Source organism: Mixophyes fleayi, chromosome 3 (genome assembly GCF_038048845.1).
Source record: "Mixophyes fleayi isolate aMixFle1 chromosome 3, aMixFle1.hap1, whole genome shotgun sequence".
Classification (NCBI taxonomy): Eukaryota; Metazoa; Chordata; class Amphibia; order Anura; family Limnodynastidae; genus Mixophyes; species Mixophyes fleayi.
This window is the reverse complement of record NC_134404.1, coordinates 186,018,522-186,038,591: the sequence shown is the minus strand read 5'-3', so window position 1 is coordinate 186,038,591 and position 20,070 is coordinate 186,018,522. Positions and strand designations below refer to the sequence as shown.

At 43.0% G+C, this 20,070-nt stretch overlaps 1 protein-coding gene across 2 annotated transcripts in view; it reads right to left on the bottom strand.

Annotated features, from left to right (window-relative positions):
• SOBP (sine oculis binding protein homolog) overlaps window positions 1-20,070 on the bottom strand; it is a 177,807-nt gene that overhangs the window by 95,947 nt on the left and 61,790 nt on the right. For both annotated transcript variants that reach the window (XM_075202869.1, XM_075202870.1), the window contains one exon: window positions 14,578-14,729. In XM_075202869.1, coding sequence (XP_075058970.1) covers window positions 14,578-14,729 — 152 coding nt within the window. The remainder of the gene's footprint in view (window positions 1-14,577; window positions 14,730-20,070) is intronic.

The window sequence follows — 20,070 nt, the reverse complement described above, 5'->3', positions numbered from 1 at the left end:
GCAGTCCATATTTAGGTGTATCAGATATTAAACAACGGTGACAGTTGATGCCCAATTTTTTAATTACATTGTGGCCCCGGTACCAAATTGTGTACCGGGGCCACCACACTACGCAGTCCAGATACTTGTTTGGTGGAATTCAGACCAGTTGAGGGTTTTATTATTATATTGTGTGGACCACTCTATCTATACCACACTACAACTCTATACCACTCTATTTCATACTTTAATTCTATTTCATACTTTAATTCTATTTCATACTTTAATTCTATTTCATACTTTAATTCTATTACTAATTACCATAAAGAGGAACAAAATAAACCAATTTTACCAAAAGTATAATATGACTTAGACTTACAAACACTACACTTGAAAGATCGTGCCTTTAAATGAAAAAGTCAGTCTTCATTGCACGACTATGTGCAACAGGGACAGTTTTTTGGGTTTACAAAGTCAAACAATAACACTTTGACCCTGTCTGTCTGGGATCTCAATGACGAATTGTCTGTACCATGTTTGGAGGAGGTATTGTGGCCCCGGTATCAAATTGGGTACCGGGGCCACCCCACTATGCAGTCCAGATACTTGTTTGGTGGAATTCTGACACGTGGAGGGTTTTTTAATTATATTGTGGCCTCGGTACCAAATTGTGTACCGGGGCCACCACACTACGCAGTCAAGATAGATAGATGCGTATTGCGTATCATAGATAAAGTACATTCAGTGGTGTGGGGCAAATTGAAAAATATTCAAAATGCACTGACATTATCAAAAACAAGAGGTTGTCACACGCTAAAACTCCAACATGTATATGATGGAGAGGATGGAGGAGCAGCCGTATGTGTAGTGTAATGCAGATCTGTTGAAGGTTTTTTATATATTTTATTGTGGTGCCCAGTGCCCACTCCTCTACGCAGTCCAGGTACAATTATTGGTGCGAATCATAAAAGTTCAGGGTTTTTAATATATTGTGGTGACCCACTCCTTTACGCAGTCCAGGTACAATTATTGGTGCGAATCATAAAAGTTCAGGGTTTTTAAGATATTGTGGTGACCCACTCCTCTACGCAGTCCAGGTACAATTATTGGTGCGAATCATAAAAGTTCAGGGATTTTAAGATATTGTGGTGACCCACTCCTCTACGCAGTCCAGGTACAATTATTGGTGCGAATCATAAAAGTTCAGGGTTTTTAAGATATTGTGGTGACCCACTCCTCTACGCAGTCCAGGTACAATTATTGGTGCGATTCATAAAAGTTCAGGGTTTTTAATTTATATTGTGGTGACCCACTCCTCTACGCAGTCCAGGTACAATTATTGGTGCGAATCATAAAAGTTCAGGGTTTTTAATATATTGTGGTGACCCACTCCTCTACGCAGTCCAGGTACATTTATTGGTGCGATTCATAAAAGTTCGGGGTTTTTAAGATATTGTGGTGACCCACTCCTCTACGCAGTCCAGGTACATTTATTGGTGCGAATCATAAAAGTTCAGGGTTTTTAATATATATTGTGGTGACCCACTCCTCTACGCAGTCCAGGTACATTTATTGGTGCGAATCATAAAAGTTCAGGGTTTTTAATATATATTGTGGTGACCCACTCCTCTACGCAGTCCAGGTACATTTATTGGTGCGAATCATAAAAGTTCAGGGTTTTTAATATATATTGTGGTGACCCACTCCTCTACGCAGTCCAGAAAGATACCTTGTTGCAACGTTTTGGACTAATAACTATATTGTGAGGTGTTCAGAATACACTGTAAATTAGTGGAAATGCTTGTTATTAAATGTTATTGAGGTTAATAATAGCCTAGGAGTGAAAATAAGCCCAAAAACTTGATTTTTAAACTTTTTATGTTTTTTTCAAAAAAAATCCGAATCCAATACCTTAAATCCGAACCGAGACCTTTCGTCAAGTGTTTTGCGAGACAAATCCGAACCTCAAAAATAACGAAAATCCGGATCCAAAACACAAAACACGAGACCTCAAAAGTCGCCGGTGCACATCCCTAAGTATAACCAGCCTAAAAAACAGCTTTGGAGTCAGGTGAAAGTTTTGTTTTATTCTGGGACTTTTTTTGCTGCAATCAAGTTTTCATTTGTCTTTTGCAACATGTCTGTTTTACCTATCATGGAATCACCCCTGCTACAAACCTTACAAATGGACATTATATTGTTGCGCTCCCAGCTGGCCGGATTTTCCGCTTTGCTTTCGGACCCACTCAGGAGACTATCAGAGACGGTTTCACTGAAATCTAATGCTGTTGATTTGACCCAGCCAACTCTGTCTGCTGCTGAATCCGTGCCGCCAACACCTTGCAATAATACCATGTCAAATTTGCATTTAACTAACAACTGCAGTTTAACTAATGCCCGGTTCACAAGTGGGCCACGCCCCCATCTGACCGAAGTGGAGCGACAGCGCAGAGTAACCAACAAACTGTGTCTCTACTGTGCCAGCAATGCACATTTCTTGCAGGACTGTCCTGTCCGTAGACCACGTCAGCTTACTGAACCATCTCCTGTTGTTTCCTCTCGGCACTCCAAATCTGTTTATGCTCCAGCATTCCTGTTCTCTGCGAAGAGACCCAATCTGCCAGCTCCAGCCGCCTGTCCTGAGGCACCCATTCCCTCTGTCTCCTGTGCCGAGGTGCCAGCCTCTGTCTCCTGTGCCGAGGTGCCAGCCTCTGTCTCCTGTGCCGAGGTGCCAGCCTCTGTCTCCTGTGCCGAGGTGCCAGCCTCTGTCTCCTGTGCTGAGGTGCCAGCCTCTGTCTCCTGTGCCGAGGTGCCAGCCTCTGTCTCCTGTGCCGAGGTGCCAGCCTCTGTCTCCTGTGCCGAGGTCACATCATCTGCCTCCAGCTCTGAGGTCACATCATCTGCCTCCAGCTCTGAGGTCACATCATCTGCCTCCAGCTCTGAGGTCACATCATCTGCCTCCAGCTCTGAGGTCACATCATCTGCCTCCAGCTCTGAGGTCACATCATCTGCCTCCAGCTCTGAGGTCACATCATCTGCCTCCAGCTCTGAGGTCACATCATCTGCCTCCAGCTCTGAGGTCACATCATCTGCCTCCAGCTTGGAGTCTCCTGCCACTGTGTTCGGTTCCGAGTCTCCTGCCACTGTGTCCGGTTCCGAGTCTCCTGCCACTGTGTCCGGTTCCGAGTCTCCTGCCACTGTGTCCGGTTCCGAGTCTCCTGCCACTGTGTCCGGTTCCGAGTCTCCTGCCACTGTGACCGGTTCCGAGTCTCCTGCCACTGTGTCCGGTTCCGAGTCTCCTGCCACTGTGTCCGGTTCCGAGTCTCCTGCCACTGTGTCCGGTTCCGAGTCTCCTGCCACTGTGTCCGGTTTTGAGTCTTCAGCCGCTGTCTCTGTTCCTGAGCTCCAGTCTGCTCCAGAGGGGGCGCTGCCCTTCCAGTCTGCTCCAGAGGGGGCGCTGCCCTTCCAGTCTGCTCCAGAGGGGGCGCTGCCCTTCCAGTCTGCTCCAGAGGGGGCGCTGCCCTTCCAGTCTGCTCCAGAGGGGGCGCTGCCCTTCCAGTCTGCTCCAGAGGGGGCGCTGCCCTTCCAGTCTGCTCCAGAGGGGGCGCTGCCCTTCCAGTCTGCGCCAGAGGGGGCGCTGCCCTTACCGTCTGCTCCAGAGGGGGCGCTGCCCTTACCGTCTGCTCCAGAGGGGGCGCTGCCCTTCCAGTCTGTTCCAGAGGGGGCGCTGCCCTTCCAGTCTGCTCCAGAGGGGGCGCTGCCCTTCCAGTCTGCTCCAGAGGGGGCGCTGCCCTTCCAGTCTGCTCCAGAGGGGGCGCTGCCCTTCCAGTCTGCTCCAGAGGGGGCGCTGCCCTTACCGTCTGCTCCAGAGGGGGCGCTGCCCTTACCGTCTGCTCCAGAGGGGGCGCTGCCCTTACCGACTGTTCCAGAGGGGGCGCTGCTCTTACAGTCTGCTCCAGAGGGGGTTCTGTCCCTCCAGCCCGAGTTGCCAGTCCATGCGGTCCAGCCCGAGTTGCCAGTCCATGCGGTCCAGCCCGAGTTGCCAGTCCATGCGGTCCAGCCCGAGTTGCCAGTCCATGCGGTCCAGCCCGAGTTGCCAGTCCATGCGGTCCAGCCCGAGTTGCCAGTCCATGCGGTCCAGCCCGAGTTGCCAGTCCATGCGGTCCAGCCTGGGTTGCCAGTCCATGCGGTCCAGCCTGGGTTGCCAGTCCATGCGGTCCAGCCCGAGTTACCACTTGGTGCTGTCTGCCCTCAGGCTTCTCAAAGTGCTGTCTGCCCTCAGGCTTCTCAAAGTGCTGTCTGCCCTCAGGCTTCTCAAAGTGCTGGCAAGCCTGCCGCCCAGTCCGGGCCAGCTCCCAAGCCTGCCGCCCAGTCCGGGCCAGCTCCCAAGCCTGCCGCCCAGTCCGGGCCAGCTCCCAAGCCTGCCGCCCAGTCCGGGCCTGCTCCCAAGCCTGCCGCCCAGTCCGGGCCTGCTCCCAAGCCTGCCGCCCAGTCCGGGCCTGCTCCCAAGCCTGCCGCCCAGTCCGGGCCTGCTCCCAAGCCTGCCGCCCAGTCCGGGCCTGCTCCCAAGCCTGCCGCCCAGTCCGGGCCTGCTCCCAAGCCTGCCGCCCAGTCCGGGCCTGCTCCCAAGCCTGCCGCCCAGTCCGGGTCTCCTGTCAAGCCTGCTGCCAAGTCCGAACCATCCGTTGCCAAGGGTGCCAAGTGTGAGCTGTCATCTACCTTTGAGGGGCACCTTTCTCAATTTAGTGCTCTACTGAGGTTTTGTGCTTCTTATTTCCCCTCAGTACCTAGCCTTGCCAGTGACCCAAAGAGGCAAGTTTTGTTTTTGTTAACACATTTTAGAGGAGAGGCTATGGAATGGGCAAACCCTTTTGTTGAGTCTGATCACCCCATTCTTTCTGACTTACAACTATTTGTCGAGGCAGTGATCAACAAGTTTTCACCAACACCTCCCGCTATGCCTTGTTTCGGGGCCTCTGTATTGTCAGCAGGTCCACCCATCTCACCTGGCCTAGAGATTTCTTTGTGCTCCACCCAATTGGTTCAAACTGCTGTTCCAGGGAATTCTCGCAAAAAGAAAAAGCGAAAAAAGAGAGCAAGGTCTACAGAGCTTGAACTGGCAGCTGGCATAGTCTCCTTTGCTCATCCACCCATGGACGAGGACTTTTCTGCTGGTCCCCCAATTCTGGACTATGATTCCGATGATTTCAGACATTTTTGGTAATTGGGCGTCTGGAATCCGCCCTTAAGTGAGGGGGTACTGTCATGATCTGCCTACAGCGTATGCATTACATGCTGCCTTGCATGGCAGCTCCTGCCTTTTTGTCATTCTATTATTTGTATTTCTATTTTGTGTTCCAGCAGTACCTCTTTTCACCAGAGGTGCTGCTATCGTGCATTATTCTTGTGCTTAAGGAGTTAACCTGTATGTTCACTAATTTTCTCATGCACCTGGGTGTGTCTCATTCCCCTTATATATACCTGATCCTCCCAGCAGTCATTGCTGGTTATTGTTGTCCCATCCTGTGATGTCCTTTCCTGTTGTCCTAATCCTGATGTCATTTCCTGTTGTCCTTACCTGATTGTTTCTGGACATTTCATGCTACTTGCTGCATCAGCTGGAACCTGGTATTTATCACTGCTCCTTATTACCTGTTATCACCTCTCTGCAAATAAACACAGTGTTTTTCACCGAATTCATGACTATTAGCTGTACTTCTGTTTGAGAACCGTGACAGCCACCTTTGCAATAAGACTGTTCGTGAAATTTCATCCCTGCTGGATATTCCACAGTCAATTGTAAGTGATATTAGAAAGTAGAGGAGTTTAGGAACAACAGCAACTCAGCTACAAAGCAAAAGACAACGTAAAATCACAGAGCAGGGTCAACAACTGCTAAGGCGCATGGTGCGTAAAAGTCACCAACGCTCTGCTGATTCCATAGCTATAGAGTTCCGAACTTATACCGGCATTAATGTAAGCACAAAAACTGTGCGGCGAGAGCTTAATGGTATGGGTTTCCATGGCTGGGCACTTGCATGCAAGCCCCACATCACCAAGACCAATGCCACTAGTGTAGTAGTGTAAAGCACTAGTGGAGTAGTGTAAAGCACACCAACACTGTTTGGTGGAGGAAGGATAATGGTATGGGACTGTTTTTCAGGGTTTTGTCTAGGCTCCTCATCTCCTTCCTGTAAAGGGCAATCTTAATGCTTCAGAATACCAAGTCATTTTGGACAATGCTATGCTTCCAACTTTGTGGCAACAGTTTGGGGATGGTCCTTTTCTATTCCAACATGACTGTGCCAAAGTGCACAAAGCAAGGACTACAAAGACATGGTTTAATGAGTTTGGTGTGGAAGAACCTGACTGACCCACACAGAGCCCTGACCTCAACCCCATCGAACACCTTTGGGATGAACTGGAATGGAGACGGCAAGCCAGGCCTTCTCATCCAACATCAGTGCCTGACCTCATTAATAGTCTACACAAAGAATGGGCACAAATTCTCACCTAAACACTCCAACATCTTGTGGAAAGCCTTCCAAGAAGAATATAAGCTGTTATCACTGCAAAAGGGGGACAAACTCCATATTAAAGTACATGTATATGAATACAATGTCATTACAGTCCCTGTTGGTGTAATGGTTAAGCGTCCGAATACTTTTGCTCATATAGTGTAGATATATTGTCAGTTACATAAAAATTTACATTGTTAGAGTGTGAGATATACTGCTTAAATTTACCAGTAGACAGTTATTAATATTACAGACTGCTTTTGCTATAGTTTGCATCTTCAACCATTTTACAAAGAACTGTGTTTAAATGTTACATTTGATCAGCTACTCCACTGCCCCCCAACAACACCCTCACACCACTCCTTCCCTTTTCTTTTATTCATTAATAAACGTGCCACATCTGCTTATCCCCCCTTTACACAGTTGAGCATATTTACAGGAGATCTACCGGGTCTAAACCTAGTGAATGGAGTCTATTACTGTTGTGAGCACAACAGAGAGATCTGGGTGGAGGCACTGCAATGGTGAGTGTGTAATACTATCAATATATCACAGGCCTGTCCAGTGGTTACATGGAAAAACAAAGTTGTGAAAGAGAGTGCACTTTCTTCTTCACATGACTGTATAGGGCAGAAATACACATGTATTTGAGGGAAGTTATACAGCAGAATTGTAATACCATCAAGGCGGCAGTGAGAGGGTTACAGTGATTATATCTGCTCCTTGCCTAATGTGTACAGACCCACCAGTGTAGCAATAAGGGAATCTTGATGTCCACATATTGACAAGTATGTTTAGGGACCCCATTTTCTACTAGACAAGCAGGACCTCTGCCCCAGTTCTATGATCTGCTATGTATTATGTTCCAAAATGGCTCAAAACTGGGACAAGAAAATAAATCTTGTATTAACTGCATTCCTTCGTACATTTGAAATGTCTAAAAAGGAAAACTGGAGAAAAATATCATCTAAATAATTTTTTTCTCATTTTGTCCACTTTTTTTTGCTACTTAGGGGGTCTATTTAACAAGCGGTGAAGATACAAAATTCTAGCATAAACACCAGCAAAAGACTTTATTTAACAAAAGCTTTATGCCGGAGAAATCAATTGGATACCTCACGGGAGAAAGCGATATGCACTGTTTCGCAGCAATACATAATGAGGGTTACCGCAACCATACAATAAATAGACCCTTAGTTTTAAGTAACACCTGATTTTTCCCAGTAAAGTAATATATAAGTTAGTTTTCAACAGAGGGGCATCAACATGTGGGGTGTACAGTAACTATTTTAGGGCATATTTATAGCAAAGCTTAGGCCAACACAAACTATAACTACAGACCTTCTTGGTTTTCTGAATGTGATATTCAAAAGAGCTGTATACGTAATATTGTATAATATCAGTATAATGTCCTTTCGCTTTATGGACATCATCGTATCAACAAATCTGTCTCTCCTATTATACAAATAGTACATACATGATTAATTCGGCTTTATTGCATTAGATAAATATATTTTAATAACTAAAACAAATAATATGCTCATTTTTATTTGCGCTAAAGACACATCTAAACTAAAAATACAAGCCTCATAACAAAACTGACCACAAAATCCTATCACGTAGCAGGTCTGCAGCAGTTGTAGCTAGTCTCGTAACCTGATCCCAAATTGTTGCTGAAGCTTGTAGCCTAGAACATGCATTAGCAGGAGAAATGTGGCAATTTCACTCATGTTTGAAAAACAAGAAGGTGTAGAGTGCCATAACTAGAATATAAATAAACAGTGGCTTTCTGGATCAGACAGGAATATTTGTTAGTCCAATATTGCTATCTTAAAACCAATAAACAAAAGGGAGAATAAGCATGGTTGTACTAATCTACAACTTTAATCTACAGGTCATGGGTCTATGTCTCTTGGCTTCCAAGGAGTTATTGATTGTCAGCTCCTAGAGAATGGGCCAATCAATGCCTGTATTATAATAAGGATGTCTTCCTTTCTTCTCCAAGAAATTGAAGTAGATATAGTGAACTTCTTAAGGGCCAAGCAGTGTAACTAGGTTTACTCTGCAATTTCCTGGGCTGTGAGAAAGATCACCCAACACACAATAATAAGGTGAATATCATTTTTGTCTTGCTCATACCTCGTGCCATATATCCCACATTAGAGACTATTGTGTTACTACTGTACAAACAAATGGACTGATACAAACTGTATTTTAAAGTGTGCTATAACATGTGTGCTAGCTTTAATATACATGGTGAATGTAACAATAGTCCACCAACTTTTTAAACATTTTAAATTCTCATACTTTAGCACTGCATTTCATACCCAGAAAGTTTCTAACTTCAAGTTGAAGTCTTTAGCAGTTGTCCATGCCAATAATGAACATAATTGAAGATTTTTATATAATAAATATGATTTTGTTCTCTGATTAGCAACAAACTAGGCATAAAGGGAATGGTGCAGCATTACTGCCCAAATTGCAGACACCTTTGCGCTCATTAAAAAGCTGCAATAGGCAAAGCGGAAACCATCTAAAACGCGTGCTGGATTGCAACAGTAGCATATCCACTAGGTGTATGAGAGAAAAACGTCACATACACTTACGCTACACTTGCGCCCATGTTTTTAACCAGTTATTTTATTTGCAACAAACACATTTGCTATTAGGCATCAATAAAACATACTTGCCAACTCTCCCGAGAGCTGGCAAATCTCCCGCATCCCGCCACTGCCACCACTAAATGACGTGTTTTGTGGTGAACTGCATCATTTTGGCCGCGCCCCCGCGACAAAACGGCATTTGTCCCAAAATGACCCGTTTGGCCGCGCCCTGGCCCCTCCCGCCCTCCAGCCACGCCCCTCTCCGGGAAAGAGCTTTGCGAAAGTAGGCAAGTATGCAATAAAACTGCTAAAATCTCTATAACAAAACAGAATCAACTCTTCATATACAAAATGGAAAAAAGTTTTGCTTCAACACACACAAAAGCATAATATATGCTCAAGCAATTAAGAAATCACCAATCAGCATTAGTGGATCATTCGCAAGTAGCTAGACATAAGCAGTTTGCTAGTGCTGGGGACTGTTATTATAAGCATCCGCTATTCGCACCTGCGTAAATGTCAGAATCACACAGATCTGCATAGGCACATATGTCTGCACCAACTTTTCTGGACATGCGCGCAAGGTATGCCACTCAGACTGGTGTAGTACTCACTCCGCAGCAGCCCAGTAATTTTAGCTAGAGAGCTTCAAAATAGTTACAGAATAGTAACACTGCCAGTATATGTTAGAGTAATTGCTAGCATATTTAACAAATAAGGATTACAGATTAGGGGCCTGATTCATTAAGGATCTTAAATGAAGAAGTATCTTATTTCAGTCTCCTGGACAAAACCATGTTAAATGCAAGGGGTGCAAACTAGTTTTCTGTTTTGCACAGAAGTTAAATACTGACTGTTTTTTCATGTAACACACAAATACTTCATAGCTTATTTGTACACTGAAATTTAAAGTTGATATTTGTGTGCTACATGAAAAAACAGTCAGTATTTAACTTATGTGCCAAACAGAATGCTAATTTGCACCCCTTGCATTGTAACATGGTTTTGTCCAGGAGACTGACATAAGAAGTTTCTTCAGTTAAGATCCTTAATGAAGCAGGCCCTAGATTGCCTTCCAGAATTATGCATTCAGCTGTGAGTGCTAGAATTACTCTTACATGTTTATTATTCTCATAAATGCTTATTACACCTTATTCAAACCCAGTATTACTTACATCTACAAATTAAAAGGGCACATTTGACATGAAAAGTGAAAAATTAGAGATAATAAATTACCTAAAGTGCATTATAACATTCACTGGGTCTTCACACATGTGAACAATGCTCTAGCGTAAGCCGTGGTCCCTGATATATTTTATGTATAAATTATTACTAAGCGTAAAAATTGCTTATATTAAACGTGCACAACTGTGGAGCACTCATACCTTTTGTGCTTTTGTATAATGCCGGCTTAGCCTCCTTTTAATTGGAAGCCACTCCCAGTTTCATATTAGCTTCTTGCAACCCCCTTTTAGATGGCAATGCAAGAAAGGAGAATGTAAAAAAGCCCAAACACATAGCAGCATATACTCAATGTTATTAATGCAGAATAAGCTTATGTGGTTGGGAACGGAGAGGCCGGAAAAAGAACATAAACATGTCCTATTTCCAAATTTTATTTAACCTCCCCATAGTTAGTAATGATATCTTAATTATGTAAAATGTTTAATATACACCTTCTTAATTATATCAAATGTATACAAGTTTGCAACTTCCAGGAAGCTCTCCTCCTTCCATATAGCCACGAGTATGGCAGTTGTAGTGTAGCTTTATATAAAATGCAGTGCATTTTATGTGCAGGGATTTTATTGTATGCACTTTGCAAGATATAAAATCTTAAATTCAGAGCTGTCATCAGAAGCTGTAAGGCCCAGTACTAATCAATGTGGCAGCCCCCTCCCCCATACATGCATCCTCCCTCTCCGCTGTACATGCTCCCCTCTCCCTCATCACAGTACATGCCTCCCCCCACTTTCTCATTCGAGTAATTACTATGTTCCCCTCCCCCATCCCATTGCAGTAAATGTTCCCCTTCCCTTCCCCCAATCCCATCCCATCACAGTAAATGTTCCCTTCTCCCCTCATACAAGTATATTTTCTCTTCTCCCCCAGTAACAGTAAATGTTCCCCTCCCCCCATCCCATCCCAGTAAATGTTCCCCTCTCCTCCCATCCCATCCCAGTAAATGTTCCCCTCCCCTCATACCATCACAGTAAATGTTCCCCTCTCCTCCCATCCCATCACAGTCAATGTCCCCTTCTCCCCATCCAATAACAGTAAATGTTCCCCTCCCCTCATCCAATCACAGTAAATGTTCCCCTCTCCTCCCATCCCATCCCAGTAAATGTTCCCCTCCCCTCATACCATCACAGTAAATGTTCCCCTCTCCTCCCATCCCATCACAGTCAATGTCCCCTTCTCCCCATCCAATAACAGTAAATGTTCCCCTCCCCCATCCCATCCCAGTAAATGTTCCCCTCCTCCATCCCATCCCAGTAAATATTCCCCTCCCCTCAACCCATCACAGTAAATTTTCCCCTCTCCCCCCATCCCATCCCAGTGAATGTTCCCCTCCCGTCATCCAATCACAGTAAATGTTCCCCTCTCCTCCCATCCCATCACAGTAAATGTCCCCTTCACCCCTCCCCCAATAACATCACAGGTAATCTCCCTCTTCCCTCAAGCACAGTAAATGTTCCCCTCTCCTATCTCCTCCTCCCCTATAAAATGAATATCCAATTAACTTACCTTCTCCTCTGCAATGTGGCGGCTCCCGGTCACTGATAGACTGGGGGCCAGCGCGCAGTGATGACGTCCCTGTGCCGCATGCTCCCAGCCTATCAGAGCCTGGGAGCAGCAGCATTATGGGGAAGAAGGGGGCCAGTCAGTAAGACTAAGAGACATGGACAGTCCAGGGGCCCGAACGGATGAATGGTTCTGTCCAGGACCCCCTAGTCTGTCTGGGCCCCTCACAGTTGTACCGGCCATAGACCCCTGCTGGCGGCCCCGCTTATATTGTAGGAATTAAATCAGGTTTCACTTTTTTGTGGATGCACGTTTCTTCTTTGTGTGGCAAAAATAACAAAACCCACTGCAGGGGGTGCGGACAGTATAGGGTCTGACCATGCCAGGTCACCATCATGGGGGCTTTTCTGAACATGTGTAGGTCCGGCACATGTGCAACGAAGCTCCAGTCTTACAAAAGCAGAGTGGGGGCCTGGGAGGCTAGAGTGGCATCATCAGGCCCTCACCCAAATTTTGTGATGGGTATTCTATTCCTGACAAATGTTAGTACATTATAGTCTACATTGTACCTGACTAAAAGGGACATTTTCATTGCTCCGTCACTTTAACTGACTCATTGGTTAATCCTCATATGATATGGTGCATAGTAAAGTTGCACAATTCAGTCATCAATTCCTTTATAAAGAATGATTGTTTTTGTAACCATTTAAATGTACAACATTTATTTCAAACCCTTGGTCAACAAAATACTGTAGCAATATTAAAATTCCATCATATACCAAATTTTGATCTTATTTCAAGTGTTCCCACGGTTTGTTCTAACCTGACAACCTATTCTCTTTATCTTAATCTGAAAACCATTGTATTAACATGATAAAATGGCTACAACATAGGGTTACATATTGTAATGGATTAAATAATAATGGCTGGAATAATAAGACATGGCATTCAGTGCCACCTTCTCCACATTGGACTAATGTGGTTGTTTCGGGGGTCAGGTGGGGGCTGTTTATTCACTCAGGGATAAAACACTCGAAAAAATGTCCATTAGTTCTTCACCGTGACTGAGGAAATCCTAAGGCGGCTTACACATGGACTTCAAATACATACTTTCACATATATTTTTAATACTCGGAAATGCCTAAAAATGGATCCTATTGGTTCTATTGACAGCATCCACACTAGCATTTTCACTTGTGGTCATGTGCGTTTGCGTTGTGGTGCTTTTTTACGGATACTACATGCTTCACTTACTTGCTTTCACTCACAAAATCGCAAGTGCAAGCGCTCATTAACATATGTCACAGGTGATCACGTTTGACATGTGGTGTCACTGCCTTTTAACGCAATTTCAATGTATAACAAGCCTAAAGGTCAAGCAATGAAGTTGTGTCAATTCTAATAAAATTGGACAGTAGGTATAACCTTCAGATTTACATTGTGCTTTTTGATGGACAAGATTCTTGACAAATCTTGACTAGCCCCTAGCTAAACCATGCTGGCAAATGAAATATTGTTTGAGTCTTTACAGTGACAGAACAAGCTCTTATAAATATATTTTGTATGTAGCAATAATTGTGCTCTGTGTAAAGTATTTACTTCCTAACTGGTATAAACTTTATTGCAGAGTTTGCTGGTCAGATGTATTAATTTGAACAAAATATTATAAAATGTATGGTTATGTTTAAAGTTTATTAAAATGTTAATTTTACAGTTATGTCAGCAACTATACAGTTTTATATGGTAGTGCTGCAAATTAGTTTGCTGTCAATCCGTATTTTTGTTTGTTTATATGTTTGCGGCTAGCATTATATTTTTCAAATGTATTATTTATTTTTTATTTGCATTACAAAACAGACCAGTAAAAGGGAATACAAACCATTTAATTTCTGAGCCCACTGATTAAAATGTCCTATGCATTTTGAAAGGCATAAATTCTGGTTCGTATTGATGAATGAATACTAATAATATTAATAATATTAGTCCACGTTTCTACTTTGTACATTGATTTGGTTGTTACAAGTCCATCTGTCAGATTCTGTTTTCACAAGTAATTATTATTTTACTTGGAAACACAAGATTTTAAGATAGAAGACACAGTTAACAGACAATGAAACACAGTATGTAACCAGCTTTAATGGAGTTTTTCCAACCTTTGGGTGACTCCTGCTATTTAGGAGCAAGCCCTTTGCAGCCTTTTTGAGGGTCTGTGCCCCAGTACTAGACTGCAACCGCCTGCTGATAGACCGCTTGAAAATTAGAGTTGTAGGGGCTAAAAGTGGCAAATGCACAGGAGATTCAACCTCCCACTAAATATGTACACAGTAAATTCAGTTTCTAGCTGAACATAAACGTATGATAAGTTCTCTCTGAGAGTGTTTGTGGGCAGTGCTGAGAGTGGTGCTCCTGGATGGTAATGATGGAAATCCAGTGGGGAACAAATCTTACCTCTATGGTATAAAGGCGGATGTCCATAAATAGCAGAGATTGGTCAAAGGTAGGCAACACTTTCAGTTACAAAGTGACTGACTTTTTCTGACTACTAATCCTGCACAGGATTTATATAGGCGTGATTCATATGTATTATGGAACACAATAGGAGTAGCAACAATTTTTATATGGTGAATTATGTCCTCAGTTACAGTATTCTCTTGCAGCAGTAAAGTCACTCTTGTGAACAAGTCCTAAATAAGCAGTTAAGTTAGGTGATACACGTTTCTCCTGTCTCTTACCTTGTTTCTCTTGAAGTATGCTCTTCGGCAGGCAGCAAAGCACTTCTCACTGCAGAAGCTTTTCACCTCACTCCCCATGCTTAGGGAGTAACGCTTAATTCCCACTTTCTGGCACCAGGCACACATGATTTGCACATTTGACACATCATCATCTATAGAATAAAAAATATAACATGTTTTAAATGTTATTGCCAAACACATATAGGCATAAACACAACTAAACTGATGGCAATGGTCAAATCTGAAAGTCCATTATTAGTGAACCATATTTACTTTTAAAAGAGATGAAAATTCACCAAACCAGTTTACAATTTAAACAACAGTAGATTTACTTATATTTAGTTACATATTGTACCACTGTGCAGCTAGTTACATATTCCACATCAAACACCTTCTCTGTTATTCTACATGTTGTAGCCCTTGGCAAAAAGTCCAAACTGTTGCAGCTCATCTGAGAGCCAGTATTTTTTACCCATGAACAGTTTCTGGCCTGTTTGTCCTTTTAAAAGATTGCTGCTCTAATGCAGCAAAGGCTACATTTATCATGATATCTCAGTAGATAGGAAACTCTTATGGAGTAGAGAGCCATCTACTCAATAAATAAAAGATGCCAAGCAGTGATGTCACACTACTTGATGTAAAATATTAAGGGGAGCTCCCAATTGTGTGTCTAGTGTACTCCTAAGAGGGTGAGTGTGAATCAGCTGAAAAATATTCAGCGAAGTAAATTTCCCCCAGTCTAATTGCAATTTAGCCGATAGTTTAAATTTGAGGGTGGTCTACATTGCATAATCATCAAAGAACTGAGGTCTACGTTGTTAAGCCACCAGAGAATTAAGGGGTCTGCCACCAGAGGTTTAAGGATTTCCATTGTAAAGCCATTAGATACTTGATTTGAGAGTAAATCACAAATTATTTTTTTTTAATATGATATATGTTTCATAAATGGTAATAGCAGATTGGCGAATTTATTGTACATACTTCACACACTACCCACTGCTCTGAACAATATGGACACACCTAGAAATGCCACTGCACTGATCACACAGACTTACAAAGTACAGAAGACACATACAGGAAGTTAAAATATCCATAAATACAGTAAAACTTTAATTTTACTGTCCTGGTTTTGACATTTTCCCAGGATTATGGAATTTGGGGGGCACCGTGTGGATATGTGTGGGGAACTTCTAGATGAATATTGGGTAGGATTGTAGCAGACAGATCAATGGAACCACTGGGAAGAAGTCCAGTAAGTGTGCAGGAAGGGAAAGGAGCTTAGGTGCAGGGAGGCATGGAGAATGGGGTTAGATAATGTGGGATGTCTTTTCTAATTGAGTGCAGGTGCAAGCCAAAAGATGGTCATTTACACAACAGTGGTTTGCTGTCCACGTCTGGACTAGGGATGTGCACCGGCGACTTTTGAGGTCTCTTGTTTTGTGTTTTGGATCCGGATTTTCATTATTTTTGGGGTTCGGATTTGTCTCGCAAAACACTTGACGAAAGGTCTCGGTTCGGATTTAAGGTTTTGGATTCGGTTTTTTTTTTGAAAAAAACATAAAAAGTTTAAAAATCAAGTTTTTGGGCTTATTTTCACTCCTACGCTATTATTAACCTCAATAACATTCAATAACAAGCATTTCCACTAATTTACAGTGTATTCTGAACACCTCAAAATATAGTTATTAGTCCAAAACGTTGCAACGAGGTATCTTTCTGGACTGCGTAGAAGAGTGGGTCACCACAATATATATAACAAGAAAACCATCAACTTGTATGATTCGCACCAATAAATGTACCTGGACTGCGTAGAGGAGTAGGTCACCACAATATATATTAAAAACCCTGAACTTGTATGATTCGCACCAATAAATGTACCTGGACTGCGTAGAGGAGTGGGTCACCACAATATATATTAAAAACCCTGAACTTGTATGATTCGCACCAATAAATGTACCTGGACTGCGTAGAGGAGTGGGTCACCACAATATATATTAAAAACCCTGAACTTGTATGATTCGCACCAATAAATGTACCTGGACTGCGTAGAGGAGTGGGTCACCACAATATATATTAAAAACCCTGAACTTATATGATTCGCACCAATAAATGTACCTGGACTGCGTAGAGGAGTGGGTCACCACAATATATATTAAAAACCCTGAACTTGTATGATTCGCACCAATAAATGTACCTGGACTGCGTAGAGGAGTGGGTCACCACAATATATATAACAAGAAAACCATCAACTTGTATGATTCGCACCAATAAATGTACCTGGACTGCGTAGAGGAGTGGGTCACCACAATATATATAACAAGAAAACCATCAACTTGTATGATTCGCACCAATAAATGTACCTGGACTGCGTAGAAGAGTGGGTCACCACAATATATATAACAAGAAAACCATCAACTTGTATGATTCGCACCAATAAATGTACCTGGACTGCGTAGAGGAGTAGGTCACCACAATATATATTAAAAACCCTGAACTTGTATGATTCGCACCAATAAATGTACCTGGACTGCGTAGAGGAGTGGGTCACCACAATATATATTAAAAACCCTGAACTTGTATGATTCGCACCAATAAATGTACCTGGACTGCGTAGAGGAGTGGGTCACCACAATATATATTAAAAACCCTGAACTTGTATGATTCGCACCAATAAATGTACCTGGACTGCGTAGAGGAGTGGGTCACCACAATATATATTAAAAACCCTGAACTTATATGATTCGCACCAATAAATGTACCTGGACTGCGTAGAGGAGTGGGTCACCACAATATATATTAAAAACCCTGAACTTGTATGATTCGCACCAATAAATGTACCTGGACTGCGTAGAGGAGTGGGTCACCACAATATATATAACAAGAAAACCATCAACTTGTATGATTCGCACCAATAAATGTACCTGGACTGCGTAGAGGAGTGGGTCACCACAATATATATAACAAGAAAACCATCAACTTGTATGATTCGCACCAATAAATGTACCTGGACTGCGTAGAGGAGTGGGTCACCACAATATTATTAAAAAACCCTACATAGGTCTGAATTCCACCCAAAAAGTTTATGGACTGCGTAGTGTAGTGTTCCCCACAATATTATTTAAAATTTTTGCAGCAACAGTCAACGTTGTTTAATATCTGATACACCTCTATCTGGACTGCATAGTGGAGTGGCCCCGGTACCCAATTTGGTACCGGTGCCACAATACCTCCTCCAAACATGGTACAGACCATTCGTCATTGAGATCCCATCAAGTATGTTAAAGACAGACAGGGTCGAAGTGTTATTGGTTGACTTTGTAAACCAAAAAACTGTCCCTGTTGCACATAGTCGTGCAATGAAGACTGACTTTTTCATTTAAAGGCACCATCTTTCAAGTGTAGTGTTTGTAAGTCTAAGTCATATTATACTTTTGGTAAAATTGGTTTATTTTGTTCCTCTTTATGGTAACTACTAATAGAATTAAAGTATTAAATAGAAGCGGCAGTTCCTCTTTATGGGAATTAGTAATAGAATTAAAGTATTAAATAGAATTAAAGTATTAAATAGAGTGGTATAGAGTTGTAGTGTGGTATAGATAGAGTGGTCCCCACAATATAATAATAAAACCCTCAACTGGTCTGAATTCCACCAAACAAGTATCTAAACTGCGTAGTGGGGTGGCCCCGGTACCCAATTTGATACCGGGGCCACAATAAAATAAATACACCCTCAACTGGTCTGAATTCCACCAAACAAGTATCTGGACTGTGTAGTGGGGTGGCCCCGGTACCCAATTTGATACCGGGGCCACAATACCTCCTCCAATTTCCAAGTGTAGTGTTTATAACATCTTAACACTACACTAATTCTAGCACGTCAAAACCTCTTGTTTTAAATAATGACAGGGCATTTAACTTTTGATTTAATTTATTGAATTTGTTGGCATTTTCTTTTACTTTTTGAACATGGCAAATGACTGTTGAATGGTCACATAATGCCAAAAAAAAAGTTGCAAGATGGAATTGTCCTTGGGCCCTCCCACCCACCCTTATGTTGTTGAAATAGGACATGCACACTTTAACAAACCAATCATTTCAGCGACAGGGCCTACCAAACAACTGTGGCTGAAATGATTGGTTTGTTTGGGCCCCCACACCAATAAAACAATTCATCTCTCCCTGTACAAACTAAACAGGCTCTACTGAGGAAAGATGTCGTCCTCATCCTCAACCTCTGATTCCTCTCTCCCTACAGTGTGTACTTCCTCCTCCTCACACATTATCAATTCGTCCCCGCTGGACTCCACAACCACAGTCCCTCTGTACTGTCTGGAGGGCAGTGCTGTACTTCATTGAGGAATTGATTATTCATTTTTATAAACATCATTTTTTCTACGTTGTGAGGAAGCAACCTCCTTCGCCGCTCACTGACCAGGTTCCCCGCTGCACTAAAAACTCTTTCCGAGTACACACTGGAGGGGGGACAACTCAGTTAAAAAATAGAGCCAGTTTGTACAGGGGCTTCCAAACTGCCTTTTGGAGTTCTACCACGTCACTACCTCTAGTTAATTTAGATTGCAAGGCTTGTAAATATAAATACTTTGAAGATAAAAAAGCAGGCTGCACAGACTGTTGAGCTAGAAAGTGAAATTAAATGGACCACGTTACTTTGGTGGCTATCTATGCCCCCCCCCCCCCCCCCCCCCCCCGCCCTACACTTGTAGTTGAATATAAATAAAGCAGCCTGCATAGACTGTAGAACTAGAAATTCAAATATACAAAGAAATGGACAAAGGCAGTTTGGTATCTGTCTGCATCAGATCCCCTCTCCACTAGGAGTAAAACAGGAAACTTTTCAGCCGTTATATAATCTAGAATATAAATAGAAATTGAGAAAGGCAATTTGGTATCTGTCTGCATCATAATCATCAACATCCTCCTCAGCGCCAGCTACATCAATATCCTCCTTCCAGTGTACAACATTCACACCTTCATTAGCCAAATCTGTAACTGGACTGTGGGTGATCCTTCCAGCATATGCAGAGGGCGTGCTGCAAATGCTGGATGGAGTCACCTCTTCCCGTACAGTGATGGGAAGGTCAGGGTTCACAACCAACAACACCCTTTGACTCGCCTTGGGGATTTGTGATGTCATCTGTTTAGAAGGCAGAGTTCTTTGTTGTTTTGTTGTTGTTGCTGACAGCATAACTCTCTTAAATTTTTTGTAGGGGGGGGGAGGTGGGCTTAGATCCTTGGGTGAAGCTGGACCACTAGTCATGAACACGGGCCAGGGCCTAAGCCGTTCCTTGCCACTACGTGTCGTAAATGGCATATTGCCAACTTTACGTTTCTCCTCAGATGATTTTAAGTTTCTCTTTTTGCTATTTTTTGAGAACTTGGGCTTTTTGGATTTTACATGCCCTGTACTAGGAGATTGGGCATCGGGCTTGCCAGACGACGTTGATGGCATTTCATCGTCTATGTCATGACTAG